Source organism: Anthonomus grandis, chromosome 1, assembly GCF_022605725.1.
Source record: "Anthonomus grandis grandis chromosome 1, icAntGran1.3, whole genome shotgun sequence".
Taxonomy (NCBI): Eukaryota; Metazoa; Arthropoda; class Insecta; order Coleoptera; family Curculionidae; genus Anthonomus; species Anthonomus grandis.
Genome location: NC_065546.1, coordinates 54,734,340 through 54,752,031, shown reverse-complemented (window position 1 = coordinate 54,752,031; position 17,692 = coordinate 54,734,340). Strand labels below are relative to the sequence as shown.

General features: G+C 34.0%; 1 protein-coding gene across 1 annotated transcript; it reads right to left on the bottom strand.

Moving 5' to 3' along the window:
* Positions 1–913: 913 nt before the first annotated feature.
* On the bottom strand, positions 914–3,961 carry LOC126742197 (piggyBac transposable element-derived protein 2-like). Its single transcript, XM_050448790.1, has 2 exons — positions 2,915–3,961; positions 914–2,736 (listed from the first exon to the last, which is right to left on the bottom strand). Exon 2 carries the CDS (start codon positions 2,711–2,713, stop codon positions 1,451–1,453), a length of 1,263 nt encoding a protein of 420 aa, XP_050304747.1. The 5' UTR covers positions 2,714–2,736; positions 2,915–3,961; the 3' UTR covers positions 914–1,450.
* Between the last annotated feature and the right edge of the window lie 13,731 nt (positions 3,962–17,692).

The window sequence follows — 17,692 nt, the reverse complement described above, 5'->3', positions numbered from 1 at the left end:
CTAATATATTCATTTTAAGTCCACTGGCACTTGTGGAAATTTGATCTAAAACATACAAAAATGCAATCTGTAAAAACCAACCAACCCACAAAAATATTTAATAACTATATTCGTAAAGTTGAATAAAAGTTGCCAAAAAACGAAAGTTGCTATAACTATAACATTAAATTTCTACTCTTAAATATATGACGAAAAACACAAAGTATTAGTTCATTATAATTCATAGGCTAAACTATTTTAAAGATAACCTCAAAATACTTATACTAACCTTTTACGGCGATTTTTCGAGCATCACTCATTATTTTTTCAGTTCTTGATTTAAACATATTGGCACGTTAATAAGTTTAACAATGTCAATTAAAAATAAGCACTAGTTTAAGCACCAGACCACGTCGTTTTACCAGTCGTTTCACAAGCACCCAGACCACGTCGTATCGTATTCCGCACAAGTATACCAATCCGCTTGGTTGCTAAACAATATGGGTAATATGAAAATACTTTATTTAGCATAATAAAACCAACCCACTTGGTTGGAAATTCTTGAGAAAGAAATTCAACAACACCAATCACACAACAATCCAAGTGGAATGGTTGCTTTATGCGAAATGTGAGAATTCCCATTAGTGAACAGAGTATAAGTGGGGACGCACTTTTCAAGGTCAAAAATGTGTAGAATGGCTTGGTAGCTTTTTGCAGAATGTAGTTTGGACATTTTGAAATCAGTTTGTAACATTATCTCGTTTTTTTTCAAATTGTGGGTTGCTTGCTTTTTGCATAACAGGGCCCAAATGTGATTGTACGGTTTAACTGATTTTCTGCTTCATGAACTTCACCCCGCCGTCCAACGTACCTTTGGCCAGAGTTACGCTTTAGTTTTGCTTTGGATCGCTTCCACTGTGCTATTTTTTGTGTTCGTTTCTTGGATGTATTTGCTTGAGGTTCTCTTGCTGCTATGCTAAGCTCTGAATCTAAAGAAGACTGTGAACTATTTTAATTTGAGACGTAGTCCATATTAACATCGGAATTATCACTAAACGGATCTAAAATTTAAAAAAACATAACGTCAAGGAAAACATATTTCAACAAATTATATCCTTTTCAGACCCAAGCGACAATAGTGTGTGCAATTTTTATTTGGTTCACTTGGAGTTAACTAGGGCACCATTTTAAGCTAATAATTATCCCAATCCTACTTGCCCCGCCAAACGGGGCGCTAAAATAATTTGTATACAAATGTGTATCTTGGGTCCATATATCCTTTAAACTCGCGAATACCAATGTACACATTTGTGTACAAAATATTTTTCAACAGTAGCTAGTTAAAATTTAGTATCTAACTGAAGTTAAAATAAAAAATAAAAAACATTTTTTAATTTTAAAAGTGCATTTATTTAATATGAAAAAAAAACATAACATATATTACTAAAGAACATAAAAGAGGAATCTTGTTTTAATTATAAAACTCAATAAAACAATCACGGTCTTTAACAACGCATAAACAAATATTACACGAAATGCACTTGACTCGCGTACGTCTCGTACAGTCGGGATTTCTGCACCTCTGAGCCTCTTTAATATCCATGGCTTTTGGTAGATGCCGGCCTTTAGATTTTGCCACTTCAGCAGGAGGTAGAGACACCCTTCCAGGCCGACCCGGTAATTTTTTTCGCGATATAGGTTCAAAAGTCTCATAATCAGATTCAGATTCGGCAGTTGATATCCCTTTAATTAGTGCTTCTGCTATGCGCATTTTAAATCCGATTAAATCTAGAATGTCAGTCTTTTTGACTTTTAATATTTCACAGTCACTCCTATACTGATTCCATGAGTTGACTACTGCACAATCCATGAAGTGTTCAAACACTCTTATTGGCCATTTTTTAGTTTTATGATAACATCTATAAGCTGCAATTAGTCGATTCAGTAAATCAACCCCTCCCATAAATTCATTGTCTGGTTGGGGAACATTTAAATACTGTTGATCAGGCCTCGAATATCTTCGACATTGATGTATTGGATTAATGCTGTGTGCTGAAGAGGCCATTGTTATTGCCTTATTGTCCATCCACCTAACTAGAGCTACCTTGTTATCATCTCTTACTTTTGATTTTATAATCCCTCTGCCTAACTTTTTTAGTTCATAGTCAGTGGGAAAACCAACTTTTGGAAATTTGTTGGACATTGTAGTTCCTGTACCAGAAATTCCCTTTTCCCTTAGTTTATCTAATAAAGTAATGCTTGTCAAATAGCGGTCAAAATAAATGTTTGTTCCAGGTGAACAAGTTTCACTTAAACGCAATACGGCTCTACCCCCTGCACCTAAATTTTCCTTCTCGACGTCTTCTGGAAAATTAGTTGTTTTTCCTTGGTAAATTTCAAAATCTAAAATAGTTCCGTTTTTTGAAGCTAAAACATAGTGTTTTAGACCAGTGGGATTGGGTTTTCGAGGAACATACTGTCGAATAGCTACTTTACCCGAAAATGGTATCATTTGTTCATCAATGCTCACATTCTCCTCTCTCGGTAGCCGCAAAACCGCATTATGAAAAGAAGTTATTATTGGACGCACTTTCCATAGTTTATCACGTTTTTGTTCTTCATCTGAAACTTCCAAGTTATTAACAGCATGAAGATAATTTCTTATTTTAAAAAATCTATTCCTGCCCATTGTATCAGCGATCGGTGGAATTTTAAATGATTTTGACCAGTACATGCGTATTCGAGGGTAACCCAAAACTCCCATTAATAATGTAATTCCGACGCAGGCACGTATTTCGGTCTCGCTTGCGTTAAGCAAAGTATTACAAGTTTGTTGAAAATGAATATTTGTATTTTCCGTTAGATTCTTAAAAAAAGCTTCATCGAAGTACTGATGGAAATAATCAATTGGATAATAGTTTTTCCTTTCCTGAACATCAGGTAAAGGAGGAATGAATTGCGCAAAATCAGTCTCTAAATCGCAGCCCTCTTCTACGTCATGCCATTTTTGGGCCGGTACTTTTTGAGTTTTTTGCCTCTTACGCGATTGATTTAAGTTACCAACAGATCTCTTTTTTGGGGATAATTTTTTTTTAGTGGCTAGTATTGAGTTATTACCGAAGGAACTGCTGACATCACTTTCATTGTCTTCCTGAACAGGACAAATTAAGTTTGGAAAAACTCTACTAAGGGGAATTGAATCTTCTTCTTCTTCTGAACTTGTTGCATTGTTATGGGCATCCAAATAAATTGTTGGGATCACTTGTGATTCCCTGATAGATGATTCCCCATTTCTTGAAAAGTCACTGCTGGAGTCACTATCGTAATGGGCATTAGTAGCTTCAAAGTCGCTTTCTTCGTCAGTGGCAAAAAAATCGCTCTGATCCAAAATCTCCGCTAATTGTTCGTCGCTGTAATAAACGTTCCGATCTAAAAAAAAACTTCTTTTAGACCAATATAAGACCCAACGTACACAAATGTGTACAAACAAATTTGTTGTGGCGTGATTTACAAGCACGGGTACTTACTGTTTGGTACTTACGGTGAACCGGTCTGGCCTTTTCAGAATCAGCTGTGCTGGTAGACGCCATGACACTTTCACTTTTGCACAGGTTGCCTGCCAGAGAACAAGTGGCACTTGCGGGGCGCAAACAGACTGTTACTAATAGGGATTTATCGATTGAAATTTAATTTGCGTAAACGGTAAAGTCTAAAAATGGAGTTAAATATTTTGTACACAAATGTGTACCGGGGGTCTGAAGAGGATATAGCACTTTGAGAACTTACCATTTTGGTCTTCATCAGAAGTAACCATTTTGATTTTAAAAAAACAACTGAAAAACTTGCAAAATTTAACCTCTTCCACTTCGTGCGTAATCTACTAAATGACTGATGCTTGAGTGGCAACGGGGTTCAAGCGCACTTAGTTCCCTATGCGAATTAACAATACGGGCGACTGAATCTGCTGATTTTCTCAACAGTTCATAAAGAGCAGCACTAGTATTGAAACGCACTTAGTTCTCTTTGCCATGATATAAAATAATGTTTCACCATTCACTTTTTACACTGATTTCTGAAAAAATGTCACTTGGAACCCTTGGCTTCTGACCCCCTCAATTAGTGTATAAAAAAGTTAAAGCAGATTTGAATTTATATAGTAAGACATGATATTTGTTCTCTCGGTAACTAAAGGTGTACGGATACGAAATGATTTCAGCCTCAAAATATTTAATAGCTTTCATTTTCCAATAACTAAATTCATGTCATGTCCAGAAAGGTCCTCTATTACTTCTGAACTAACATTTTTTTATTGACTGAAAGGGTAATAAATCAATTCTGGCTATTCAACCGTTCCAAACAATATTATCGAAAATATGGAACTTTTTATGCTTAAACATCCAGCTGCCTGAAAGCAACTCCATAGATGACTTTCTAACTTTTGACCAGTAGACCTGATCTTTACTAAACTAACGTGGATGTGTACACTGTTCAAAATCAACACGGCCACTCCCCCTCCCAATATTTTCAATCAAAAACTGCTTTATGTTCAAAAGGTGTAAAACAATTTACTAGACTTTTAGATTCATAAGTAAGATTTTATAGCTTAATAGATTTACACGTCTAATTTAGGTGTCAAGAGGGCGTTTTCAAGGAATCTTTCCTTGTTAGTGTTGGTAATTAGGGCACGAATATGATGTTAATAAGTGTTACATGATTTCTTAATTGCATTTTTTACATACCACCACCTCGATAGCCTTTATTGACGTTGTTAAGAAAACTTCTTTGAATTTATCTTTATTATACGTTTAGCTTGTAAATATCCAAAAAAAAAATAATAAAGCGGTGCTAAAACACGTTTTTAAAACGGGTTTTAACGTCGTTCAAATTCGCACAAAGAATTGCGGTTCTGTACAGATTTTTAACTATTTGAGATGACGCCTGTGTTGTACCTTAATTATGGCAAAAATACGGCTTTGGTCGATTTTATTTCTGTAAATGTTAGCGTCCAACGTCTGTACAGTTCTTATCGGCCATTTTTTAAAGTTATAATTGCTATTTAGTGAGCATTTTTGCGGTTTATATGAGCTTTAAAGTCCCGACGAAATATCAGTCAACAGGTCTTTTTCATAGGAAATTTCGACCCATTGAGTCTGATGACGAAGATTCTTGTTTAGGACCACGGGTACAGGGCTTAAATTTTAATGTTTTAGATGTTGGTTAGGACTAACTATTCACTTACTACAATTATTTTGTCAAAGTATCAGAAAATTGGGTCAAATTGGTCCATTAAAAAAAAAATTAACTTTCGAAAAACCTCAAAAACTACTAGATAAAACAACATAATGAGCTAGACAGAAAATAAGAAGAATAAGACAGGAAAATCTAAAAGAAACGACATCGAGAATAAGAAAATGTGCTTGTAATAGATGACTTAAAGAAGGAAAATGGAGGACATAAAAAATCTATTATTTTCTTTTACAATTTAGTTTTTTGTTTTTAAAGAGTTTGAAAAGTAGTAAAATTAAAAAAAGGACGAAATAAGAAACAAAGAGAAGGATGAGAAAAATCTTTCAAGCAATATAGATGAGACTGAAAATCAAAGAACTTGATTAGTATTATGAAAGACGTCATACAAAAATATATAAAGAGGGAGCAGGGACTAAGAAGAACTAGATAAGTGGGGGAGACTGGGGTCAATTGAACCATTTTGTACAAATATATTTTTTTCTGGCTAGATAAATACTATAATATGATCAAAAAATAGGTAACATATAGCTGGGAACTTGACATACTTGACCTAGTAGTTAAATTTGACTATAGATAAGCGAAAAAAAATATGCAAATAAAAATAAGTGGTGGAGCGTAATGTCAAACGACCCCGATCAAGGGTCAATTGAAAAACATTATGGGGATAGTTAGGGTAGTAGATTAAATAAAAACACATTTCTTTTTATTTTCTTTTATTATTCAAAAAAGACTCAAAATCATATAGAAACTGTAAAAAATGCCTCATAACGACAACAAAAAAATAACAGAAACGTAGGAACATAAAATAAAACTTAGGAAAAAGTTTAAAAACAAAAAACAACAACTGGTGGTTCTTATAATATAGATGTGTAACACTTAACTTTCAATTTTTGGTCAGTCACTTTGGCAATTATGGCAAACATAATATGTGAGCTCTTGTGGTGTGCATGCTTCATGCGACCACATTTTGCAGTTAGTACATCGGATCCACTGTTCATCTGGCTTACTTTTATTAAATGGTTCAACACAAACCAAACAAAAACATTCACTTTCGTCGTCGGTAGAATTTTCAGATGACTTCTTTCTTGTTCTCACGGGTGCTTTTTTTGGGATTTTCTTTGGACCCTTCTTTTCGGTTTCCAGATTCCGTTTGACCTTTTGTGTTTTCTTATTAGCTTCTCTCTCTATTTCCTCCTTTTCCGGTGTATCGGTGTACGCGGTTGACTTCCTCTTTTTCTTTCCTCTTGCGTTTATTTTTCTTGGTGAAGCTTTTCCGAAAGGCCTAACAACTTCTGGTGAAAACGTGTTATTTTGGGTGTTTTCGGAAATTTCACAATTTTTTAGGCCCCGAGAAGTTGATAGCATTGGGTTTTGAAACTCGTCTTCTAAGGTTGGTACAGTCAGATTGTTTCCTGGGTTTGAACTAGGATGATCATTTGGAGGTTCGGTTGAAGGCAACCTATTGGTAACAGACGTAGATGAGGTAGGATTATCAAATGTATCTTCCAAAGTAGGATCTGTCAGATTCAGATTGTTGCCTGGATCTAAAGCAGGTGAAACTGAAGGTTCGATTGGAGGCAACCTATCTGTGACAAAAGATGGCGAGAAATCTGTCTCCGTAAAAATATCTCTGTTAAAAGGATATATCCCTGTACACTTAAATCCGGCTTGGATATTGCTTTGTGTAAGAGCTAAGGGCAATGATGTTGCGACAATTCCGGGTAAATCATGTATAGATATCGGTTTACCAGGGTGACTACGAATCCAACCATCACAAGCAGAGCTTATTGCTTTCTTAAGAGGACCGAAAACTGTTTTATCGAGGGGCTGACATTTATGCGAGCAGTGGGGTGGGAAAGAAAGCATTACTATTCCATGAGTTTTACAATAGTCTAGAGCTTCTATTCTAATATGGGATGAGTGGTTATCCAGTGTGAGTAGAACCTTATGAGCTTGTGAAGAATTTGTGTGCTTTTGAAAGTGTTTTAAGAACAAGACGAACTCTTTTTCTTGCATCCATCCTGACCCGTTTCCAGCCCCAATACACCCTGGTGGACCATCACGAATAAAATGATCTTGAAATCGCGGTCGAGGAAAATTAAACACGGGCGGAATCGAATTGCCTAGTGCGTTTATTGCCACCGTAACTGTTACGAGTGTACCACGTTCTTGTGAGGTAATTGCACCCACTTGTTTCATGCCTCTTTTTTCTACAATTCGATTTGGTTTCTGGACTGTTGTCACACCAGTTTCGTCTACGTTGTAAATATCCTTTGCTTCAAATTTGTCTCGATCCAAAACTTTGGCAAGATTATTAAAAAATACAGAAACATTTGCACAATTGAAGCTGGTTGCTCTGGCTAAGCTGGTTGCTTGTGGTGCTCTTATTGATAAGTCACGGTGTCTTGACATAAAACCGGAAAACCAGTCTTCTCCTGCCGTTTTTAATCCAAGTGTCCGGTTTATCTATATTTAATGGTTAATTCTAACGCAAGTCTCCGAATATCTTTGGTTGACAGTTAAAAACTCCATTTGCAGGTTTATAGTACCTTTAGTATTCCCCGCAGCTCCTTTCTTTCGCTTGTATCTCAACAAAGACACATGAGAGATCCCAAATTGGTCGGCAGCTAAGCGTAGAGAACTTCCATTTTTCGAGCTCTGCATATGCAGATTCATATGAAGATATATCTCGACTTGAACGATCAGTTTTCGGGACTTTTTTACGGGGCATCTGAAATGAAATAAACTAATTAATTTACTAGATTAATGTCCTAACTAATGAAAGTTGACAAACAAACTAAACACACTACAAACTCAATTACAATTTATTTCATTTTAGAAATGAACGGCGGGGTCAGTTGAAACGTTATACAAACGTCCCCGTTACAACTGACCCCAAACGACTTTTTTAAATAAATGACACCATATTTACTACAAACAAAATGAATTTCAAATTTAAACCAAAGTAAAATAAAGCTAAGTTAATGGCCTAACTAATGAAAACCGACAAACTAACCAAATGCATAAGAAATATAGCAAATACTTACTTTGGATACGTGAAAACACCAAATCTCGCACTAGGTACAGTCTCGGCCCGTTGAAAGAGAACGAAAAGTTACGAGAAACGCGTTCAGGCCGTTCTCCTTCAACCGACCAGGCCAATGTACGTATACTTTGTGTAATGGCCCGCGGCGTACTGCCAGAAAATGGTTGTCGATATTATGGTCTATATTACGCGCGCAATTTGTTTCTATCTTGTAGCAAAAGAAAGTTTTGATTAGTGTTTCAATTGACCCCAGTCTCCTACAAGAGGAACAGGACACGAAACAAGAAAATCTATAAATTTTTAAATAATTTAGTGAATACTTTTATCAAAAAATAATTAACAAATTAATGAAGTTGCTATTAAAGAAGTTAAAAAAGCAGGAAGAAAAATAAGAAGAACGAGGTAAGAAATGAAGAGTAGAGGGAAGAAGACAACCAAAAAAAAAATGAACTGATTAGATATTGCACTCGTTGAAGTATTTCAACAATTTCCTGTTCGTTTTGTACCAGAACTACAGTGGCGGCCAGCTAATTAAAAACGACACAAAATTTATTTTTTTTGGAAAACCATTTTACGAATGATATTTATTTATAAGGATTAGACATATTAAACACATTCTACCATAAATCAATAGTAATCTATTCGAAAATCTAGGGGAAAAAAATGTTTAGAAAATTAATGGACAACAAATTAAAAACGAATTCAATATTTTAATTTTACACCAAACAAAAATCAGTATTTGGTAGGATATCCTTTAGCTTCTTTTATTGCTAGACATCTTCTTTGCATAGATTCTACTAAAGTTTGACAGCGAGTAATTGGGATGGAATACCAAGCTTCTTGAACACCTTTCACTAGTTCGTCCATGTTTTTAAATTGCTTTGGCTGAATTATTCTTTTAAGATCATTCCACAGATTCTCTATCGGGTTGAGGTCTGGACTACACGAGGGCCATTCAATTACATCAACGACGTTTTGTTCAAACCACCTTTTTACTGAACGTGCTGTATGCTTGGGGTCATTATCCTGTTGAAATTTCCAGGTAATAGGTAATTTTTCTTCTGCATATGGAAGCATCACATTTTATAATATAGATTTGTATTTCTCCTGATCCATAATTCCATCTATTTTATAAATTGGTCCAACTCCATACCATGACATGCAGCCCCACATCATGATTGAACCACCTCCATGTTTAACAGTTAATTTTGTGAATCTTGGATTTAATTCCTCACCAGGTGGGTGGTCTTCGTACGTAAGTACGACCATCCGATCCGATGCGATTAAGTTTTGTTTCATCCGACCAAAGTATATTTTTCCATTGGGTAAGAGTCCAACTCAAATGATCGCGTGCGAACTGCAATCGGAGTTTACGATTCTTCTTTGAGACAAGTGGCTTCTTTCGGGAAACTCTTCCAAATAGTTGAAACTCATTAAGTCGGCGGCGAATTGTTCTTACTGATGGCTTTGGATCGTTTTGTGCATACATTTCACGTCTGATATCTACTGCTGTTAAATGGGGCGACTTTTTTGCTAAACGTACCATAATTTTATCCTCTCTTGCGGTTGTTATTCTAGGCCTTTTCTTCCTAGGTACATTTCTAATCGTGCCGTGAGTTTTATAATGTTTAATAGCATTATGAACCATAAATTTGGAACATTTTAGCATTGCTGCAACTTTACTGTATGAATGCCCTTCTTGAATCAAATTTAAAATTACTTGTCTTTTTTCAGGGTCACGTTAACGTTTATTTTATATTGACCTTGTATTACTTAAGTGAGACACCAACTAAATGATAAATAAATGCTACACATCCATATTCGACAAAAATTGATAAAAAAAAACAAAAGATGAATCGTTTTTATTTAGCTGTCCAAGGTATTTCTAAATTGTTAAAATATCAGATTCCAAACCTGTTTCAAATCCAAATATTTATGCATGTGCAAGCTTAACATGAAGTGATAAAAACATTTATGTGCAAATAGAAAATATACCGTATGATTTTAGCATAAAATATTAAAAATTGTATCGTTTTTAATTTGCTGGCCGCCACTGTATAATGTCATCCACATATCCTAGGATTGATACTCTTTTTCCGTCACCAAAGCACATATTTTAATATGCTTTAGGGCTATCAATGTTTTTTACACTAAATATTTTGCAAATACAACGGTCCAAATCTAAAGTTTAATAATATGCTTTGGTTATTAGTTAGTGCTATTCATTCTTTTAGTACAGTCTCAAAAAAATCGAGTCAAAGTAGTCCAATGAAAAAACCTTTAATTCACAAGACATCTCAAAATACATATTTAGGAGCCCTGTACAGAACTGAAATATTTCTATGTTTTCGTTATTAGTTAGGGCTAACTATTTTCTTATTATATTTTTTTTTTGTAAATGTACTGGGTCAAAGTAGTCCAATGCAAAAACCATAAATTTCAATCCTGTTTTTATCTAACGAAAAAACTTAAGACCACTCGCAGAAATGTGAGTAAATATGTACAGGCCTAAAATTTCAATATGCCTTTAGTTAGAGCTATTAATTCTTTTACTACATTTTTTGCAAATACAGGAAGTTCCAAAAAATTGAGTCAAAGTAGTCTAATGAATAAAAACCTTAACTCAAAATGGTTGTATGAGGTAAAGCTACAAACATTTTTCCAAATATACAGGGATTCTAGAAAAAAACTAGGTAGCAGCAGTTCAATGAGAAAACGTTAATTTCCCAGACCACTTCAAAAAAAAAAAAGCTCAATACACGTTTAGGACCTCTGTACAAGTCTGAAATTTTATAATGTTGTTTGAGCTAGGACATCCTATTCTCCCACTATACCCTGCTTTTTTTGTACAGGAGGCTCAGAAAATGGAGTCAAAGTAGTCCTTAAATTATCAAGACCACTCTTTTTTAACAGGCCTAAAATTTTAATATAGTTTTAGTTAATGTTTTTGTAAATGTACAGGGGGTTCGGAAAATCGAGTCGAAGCAACTCCAGGCCGTGACTGATATTTTAATTAAAATAATTTTTTACCCATCCGTCCTCGATGTATAACTGAAAATCGTGTAACATGTAATAATAATAATAATAATAATAATAATTTTAGCCAATAATAACTCCGCTGATTTTACTAGAGTGTAGCTGTATTTTTGCCTTTCCACCAAACAAATTGTATTAATTCGTCGATTGTTACAATCGGGTATGATAAGGGCGATGGTTCCTCCCCTCCCCCGGGTAAGCCTAGATAGAGTGTGTTCGTTGAGAATTTGAAAAAAATAAACTCACTGATTGTTTATTGAGTATATAGGTCACTGCCACTATCGCAAACAAATCTGTAAATATTTATTTGTTCGATTGGTTTTTTTTGCTTTGCTCACAGATTTGCGTTGGTACGCCGCCTGTATTTAGGTCAAGATGTACCTAAACCACTATAGTAATTATAAAAAAAAAAGTCTATATTGTTTAATGTATCATAAAATTTAGGTTATCTATACTATAGTAAGAAATTATTCGACGCTAATAATTATGGCATATCATCGTTGTAAATTTATATATATATATATACAAAAAAAAAACGTTTTTCCTTTATATGTTTTAATAAAAATTAATTCCGCTTGTTTTTGGCTTTAAAAAAAAACATCTGAAGACGTAGATGAAAGTTAATTAATAATCTGTGGGTAAACGGTAAAAAACTGATCCATTGTACGTACTGAGTACTAAACGAGGGTGAGATTTTTAACAAAAAAAAATGTGATCGGCCGTTATGAGGCCGATCTCGCGTTCTATAATGTACCTAGCGCATAATTTGCATAAATGAAATAAAGAAAATATTCTAAAAAAAAAACAAGGGTGTTTTATTTTCAAATTTCCCCGTCCAAGGTGGTTAAAACCAAAAGTTAATACCGCTTCATACAAGCGATATTTGAGCCGAGCAACCAATGCGTTTCTGCGATTCTGGTTTTAACCAAAACTGTTTGGAGTTTGGTATTTACCAATTATTACCCGGTTTTGGATTTGGGTTACTCTTTCGGTTATACAGTCCAGCAGAAGGCGATGTTTAGATTGTAAAAAATTGATTTGAGGATTGCGGTATGGTATGCGCCATTTATAAATTGAGAAGAATAAATACTAATTAATTATAAATTAAGAAGGAGAAGAAGTAGTAGTTAAGGTTGAGGACCTAGAAACGACAAGCAATTTGTCTGACGATATGTTAGAAATTTTATATTATATTTGTTACGCATACACATTTTATATTATTTTCAATTATTGCATAGTAAAAGATAAATACGTTACTTGGGCCGGCATTAGACTGTAAAAGATATTTGACAAAGATCTTCTATAAAAGAAATTTTATAAAATATAATACAGTATAATGTTACTTCTTTTATAAAAGATTAGTTTTATAAACTATCTTTTATAGCACTTAAAAAATAACATACTATTACATTTGAGGCGTGTTTTACAAAAAACACATATGTGTTTTCGAAAATCGATATAATATGTCCAAAATCGAAAATTTTCAGGAAATGAAAAAAACATTTTGTTTTAAAAGAAATTCATTTCTTTATATTTTTTTATTAATTACAGCGTATATTAAGCTATAAATATTATAATATATTTAAATAACTATAAATATTATAATATATTTAATTCTTGTTTACAAAAAAAATAACTCTAATATATTTGTCAAAAATTTGAAAAAACTGTTGGACATAAGTTGTTTTTGCAAGAAAAAAAAGTTAAATAAGAAAAAACATACGTTTTATTTAACAAATGTAAACATAAAATAAATTCTAAACAAGGATTAGTTTAATAGTTTGTAGTAAATTAATCTTCACATCCACTACTATTATCATCTTCTTCATTAATGTCCATGTTATCAGGGTAAGTATTATCCAGAATACATTCATAGTAGTTTTTATTAGCTACGAAGACGTAATAAGATAGACTAAAAGACGTAGTAACGGTAACAGTGATCTTAAATTCTCAGCTTTATTTGAAGCAAACGGAAGAGGTTCCTTGTAAAGCCTTTCCAGTTGGATGTTGCATGATAAATTTGCTTTGGCCATAGTACCGCTTCTGAATGGGCCACTGTATGAATCCTTTAAAAAAAGTAAAGATGTTTGATTAGTTATTTTCATAATCCTAATTTTTTTAATAATAAGCCTTTATTTCCAACAGGAAACAGTTGCAAAACAATGAAAAATATAGTTAAAAAAAACACACACAAACAAACCTAAAAGAATGAAAAGAAAAGAAAAAAAGTAAAGTAAAGTCACAATCTCAAAAGTTATCCAAAAAATTAGAACAAAAACTCAATTATAAAAGTTTTACAAGATAATCACATATTCAACAAAATGAAATTAACTGCAATATAATAACTATAACTTAAACACATGGGTCTTAATTCCAAGAGTAATGATCCACCAAGATATCGACAATCACATGAACCGGAGAGAAATTTATATCGCACATGTGACAGATCCGATTAAATATAGCGCATATTGTATATAGTGGCGATTTCAACAGGATCTTAGCGTTGATTGAATATTTGGGTTATTAAATTTTACCAAATATTCAATCAACGATGTTAGTATGAGGCCTTGGCAGAAAGTATGTTAGGGGATGTCTAGCATTAAGCCTAGGCACCATGAAACGTACACCAGAAAGAAGTACAGGACTATCAATGAATCCATTCAGTAACCCATGCAAGAATTTTACAGAGAAGATCATTCTTCTGAGATGTAATGGATGTAGATTGAAGCGTTCCAATAGTTGCCGATGATCAAACCCTCTTACCGGTTATATGCCCATCTTGCCTGAAGGCCAAAAACTTAGCAAATCTACGCTGAACAGATTCAGGGAGACCAACATGATTCTGATAGAGCGGGTTCCATATAATGCAGCCAAACTCCAGTTTAGATCTCACAAAGCAACAGAAAAGCAGTCTTAATATAGATTCCAAAGTAAAACTCTGAGAACTTCTAATTATGAACCCAAGCCTTTTGGGGCTGACTTGACTATATTGTTGAAGTGTGGAACAAATGTAAATTCACAGTCAAAGGTGATACCAAGATCAGTAATCTTTTATACATTTAATCTGTCTATACATTTAAATATGTCTATACATTTAAACATCTAACTATACATTTAAATATAGCTTCAAATCATCGGCAAAAGCCAGCCTATGACAAGTGAGTGACTCAATCAAGTCATTTATAAAAAAACTAAACAGGAGCGGACCCAGGTTCGAGCCCTGTGGCACACCCGACGTTGCGTTAAAAAGCTTCGATTTAAAGCCCTCATATTCAACATATTGAGATCTACCAATCAAGTAGGAATGAAATAAATTAAATAATCTTCCTGAAAAACCATACTGAGTTAATTTATGCAGCAAAATATAGTGATCTATCCTATCAAAGGCTTTTTGGAAGTCGGTATAAATAACATCGACTTGAATATTAACATCACTGTGATTCACAGATGTGGCTGGACAGACAGGATAAGTTAGTAACACAAGATCGCCCGCTAAAAAATCCATGCTGGTTTACAGAGATGACTTCTTTTGCGTGACTAAATAGCGACCGATTCAGGATAATTTCGAAAATTTTTGAGAAGTTACAGAGTAATGAGATTGGCCTGTAGTTCACGATTTGATCAGAGTCTCCAGCTTTTAAAATAGGTATTATTTTAGCATAGTCTTCTAAATTTCAGGAATTTGTTCTGTTGACAGTATTAAGTTGAAAATGTAGGTCAGCGGATCAGCCAGGACAGCAATGCAATCTTTAACCAAGAAGCTAGGCATACCGTCTACACCAGATGTTAACTTATTTTTGAGTTTTTTACTAGCCAAAATAATCTGGGAAGCATCAACGTTGGAAATGTCAAAGTGGGGCACATTATCAGACGTCGACAAATGGTTAATGAAATTTGATTGTTTTGATTTGATTGATTGATTCTCTTCTTTTACGTTGCTGCTTAAGAGGAATGTGTGCGGCAAATATGCCATTCAATATATCATACAGGGCTCCACATGCATCATTAACGTTAGAGGATAAATACACAGTAGACCAGTCAACTTCAAGGATCGAGTCATAGAGGAGATGGAAGTTGGCCTTTCTAAAATTAAAAGAATGAGATAAGTTTTTATTAAGCTGAAAATTATGGACACGTTGGCCTGAGACAGTAAAATCAATTTCCAGTGCAGGGTGATGCAAATCCTCCAAGACAAAAGGCACCTGGAAAGGTTTAATGTTGATAGCTGGCTTTGGAGTTTTCAGGAAAAAGTTGCAGGTCGCAGTTTTTATATCAAAAAAATCGTATTGCTTCATTTCTATCAAATTAAATTGGTTAGGTTTCATTCTGGCATTTAAAATGATATTATCCCAATCCTCTGGTCTCTCGGCTCTCTCCAGGCATCTTTTCTTTTTCTCTGTCAGGGCAAAATCCGAATCGTTTAGCAAAAAGGAATGACGCCTCATTGGAAATATGTATTCTACTAAATCAACGATTTTTAGAATATTGACCAAGGTGTACAAAAAATGAGCCATTACGTAATTTTTATTTTGCCCTGGGCAACCTTTACTAAAAATAACCAAACTGCGGTTATGGATGTGGTTTTTAAGGAAATGCAGTAACATCGAAGTGACTTCATTGGCACCCTTTTTGGCTTCATTTTCAAGATCAGTGTACATCCAATCAGTTCCAAGGTCATGTATACCAAAGTTGACGGCTATAAAAAACAGGGTTAGATGGTATGTAAGCAATGGGCAAATTTTGCATAAAATCAAAACTAATACACATTACTTCTCCAGCTTTTGCTTTGATTTTAAATTTTCGTTTTAGATCAAAAAAAGCTTCAGCTTTACGAAGGTGTATCTCCTTTTCTAATTCTAATCTATTTCGTTCTTCTATGCTAAGATCTGTACGGTTTAGTTGCTGAGCAAGTTTGTCACATTCTGAACAAGTGTCAGATCTTGGAAATCCAAATTTAATGTTAAAATATGTCTTAAATACTTTCCAGTAACTTTTATATGGTATGTTTATATTATAACTCTGTAGGAACATTCTATGCATATCCCTTAACGTAAGAGATTCTGGTAAATAGGAACAGTTTGGATTTTTACGACGTGAATAATGCGAGCGTCTAGCGGAAAATGATTTTATATGGATTTTAATAAGTCCTGTAATGTGATCTGGTGGAGTTTTTGTTGGCCTATTTCCATGTATTCCTCTTTTGTCGTTGGGAGAAGCTCCAGTAGTCATAAGGGAATCTCGAATTCGCCTTAAACGAGCATCTTTAATGCCATATAGGCTGAGAAAAGCTTTCTTACACACTTTTATTTCAGATTCATTCACCCTTATTTTGTAAGTAAAACTAGCACCTTGAGTTTTTTTATTTATTTCAGATCGGGGACGTCTTCTAATAATATGGTTCATTGATATGAGACTAGTTAAATAAGAATCTTGATTATTTTTGTCAGTCATATTATTAAACTGGGTAAGAATGGCAATTCTTTTTTGTTCAGCAACTTTGGAAAAACAGGAATTTTTGCAACTATAAAAAAATATGGACTAATGCTGTATTTGGTGGAAAAACAATGGACATGTGTGTTTTTTGCAGAATTATCGAATTTTCAATTAGCTCTATCTTAGTACTTGTGCCGTTTTTGTAGAATCTTATTTTAGGATATTAAAAACATCATATTTTTAAACTTTTAGCAAAGGTTGCAAGGTGGAGGATATTAAAAAAAAACTAAATGGGTTAAGAAGCTAATATATATCAGAGAAAATGAAGGTTAATGAATATATATTTTTATAACATTTTACTATTTATTATTTTATTTTAATGCTACAGGTAATTCAGTCCAAAAAAAGTAGAGCCGAAAAGCATAATGTTTATAAGCCTAAGCTGTATTGGTTTCCTTTATTAAAGTTTTTGAACAAGTCAACAGAAGCTGATACATCAGAATCCAATTTAGAAATCCAGTCTGAACAATCCCAAGCGAAGGAAGTGACATTTATAATGCCACAAATCAAAAAAAATGTAACTTATATGATTAAATGTAATTTTCCTGCCCTGGAACTTTTCCAGAACTATTATAATATAATTTAAATGCATCTCTTATTTCTCGACCAAGGCGGTTCCATGCAATATGTACCTACCTTGTAAGAACTTGCATTTCCTGAAGATCTTCTTCGATATGCACGTCTTGGTATTGAAAACCATTTTCAATTCGAGTAAAAACGTCATGGCGTGTATATAGATGTTTTCGTCTATCAGCTAACAAATTACGTAATGTGCAAGCAAAGCAAGTGTGATGCATGTAACTTTTTCAGGTGCTAAATTAATTGCAGTTGAAAAAACTCTGAATCGGCTTGCTAATATTCCGAAGCTACTTTCGACCATTCGTCTTCGAC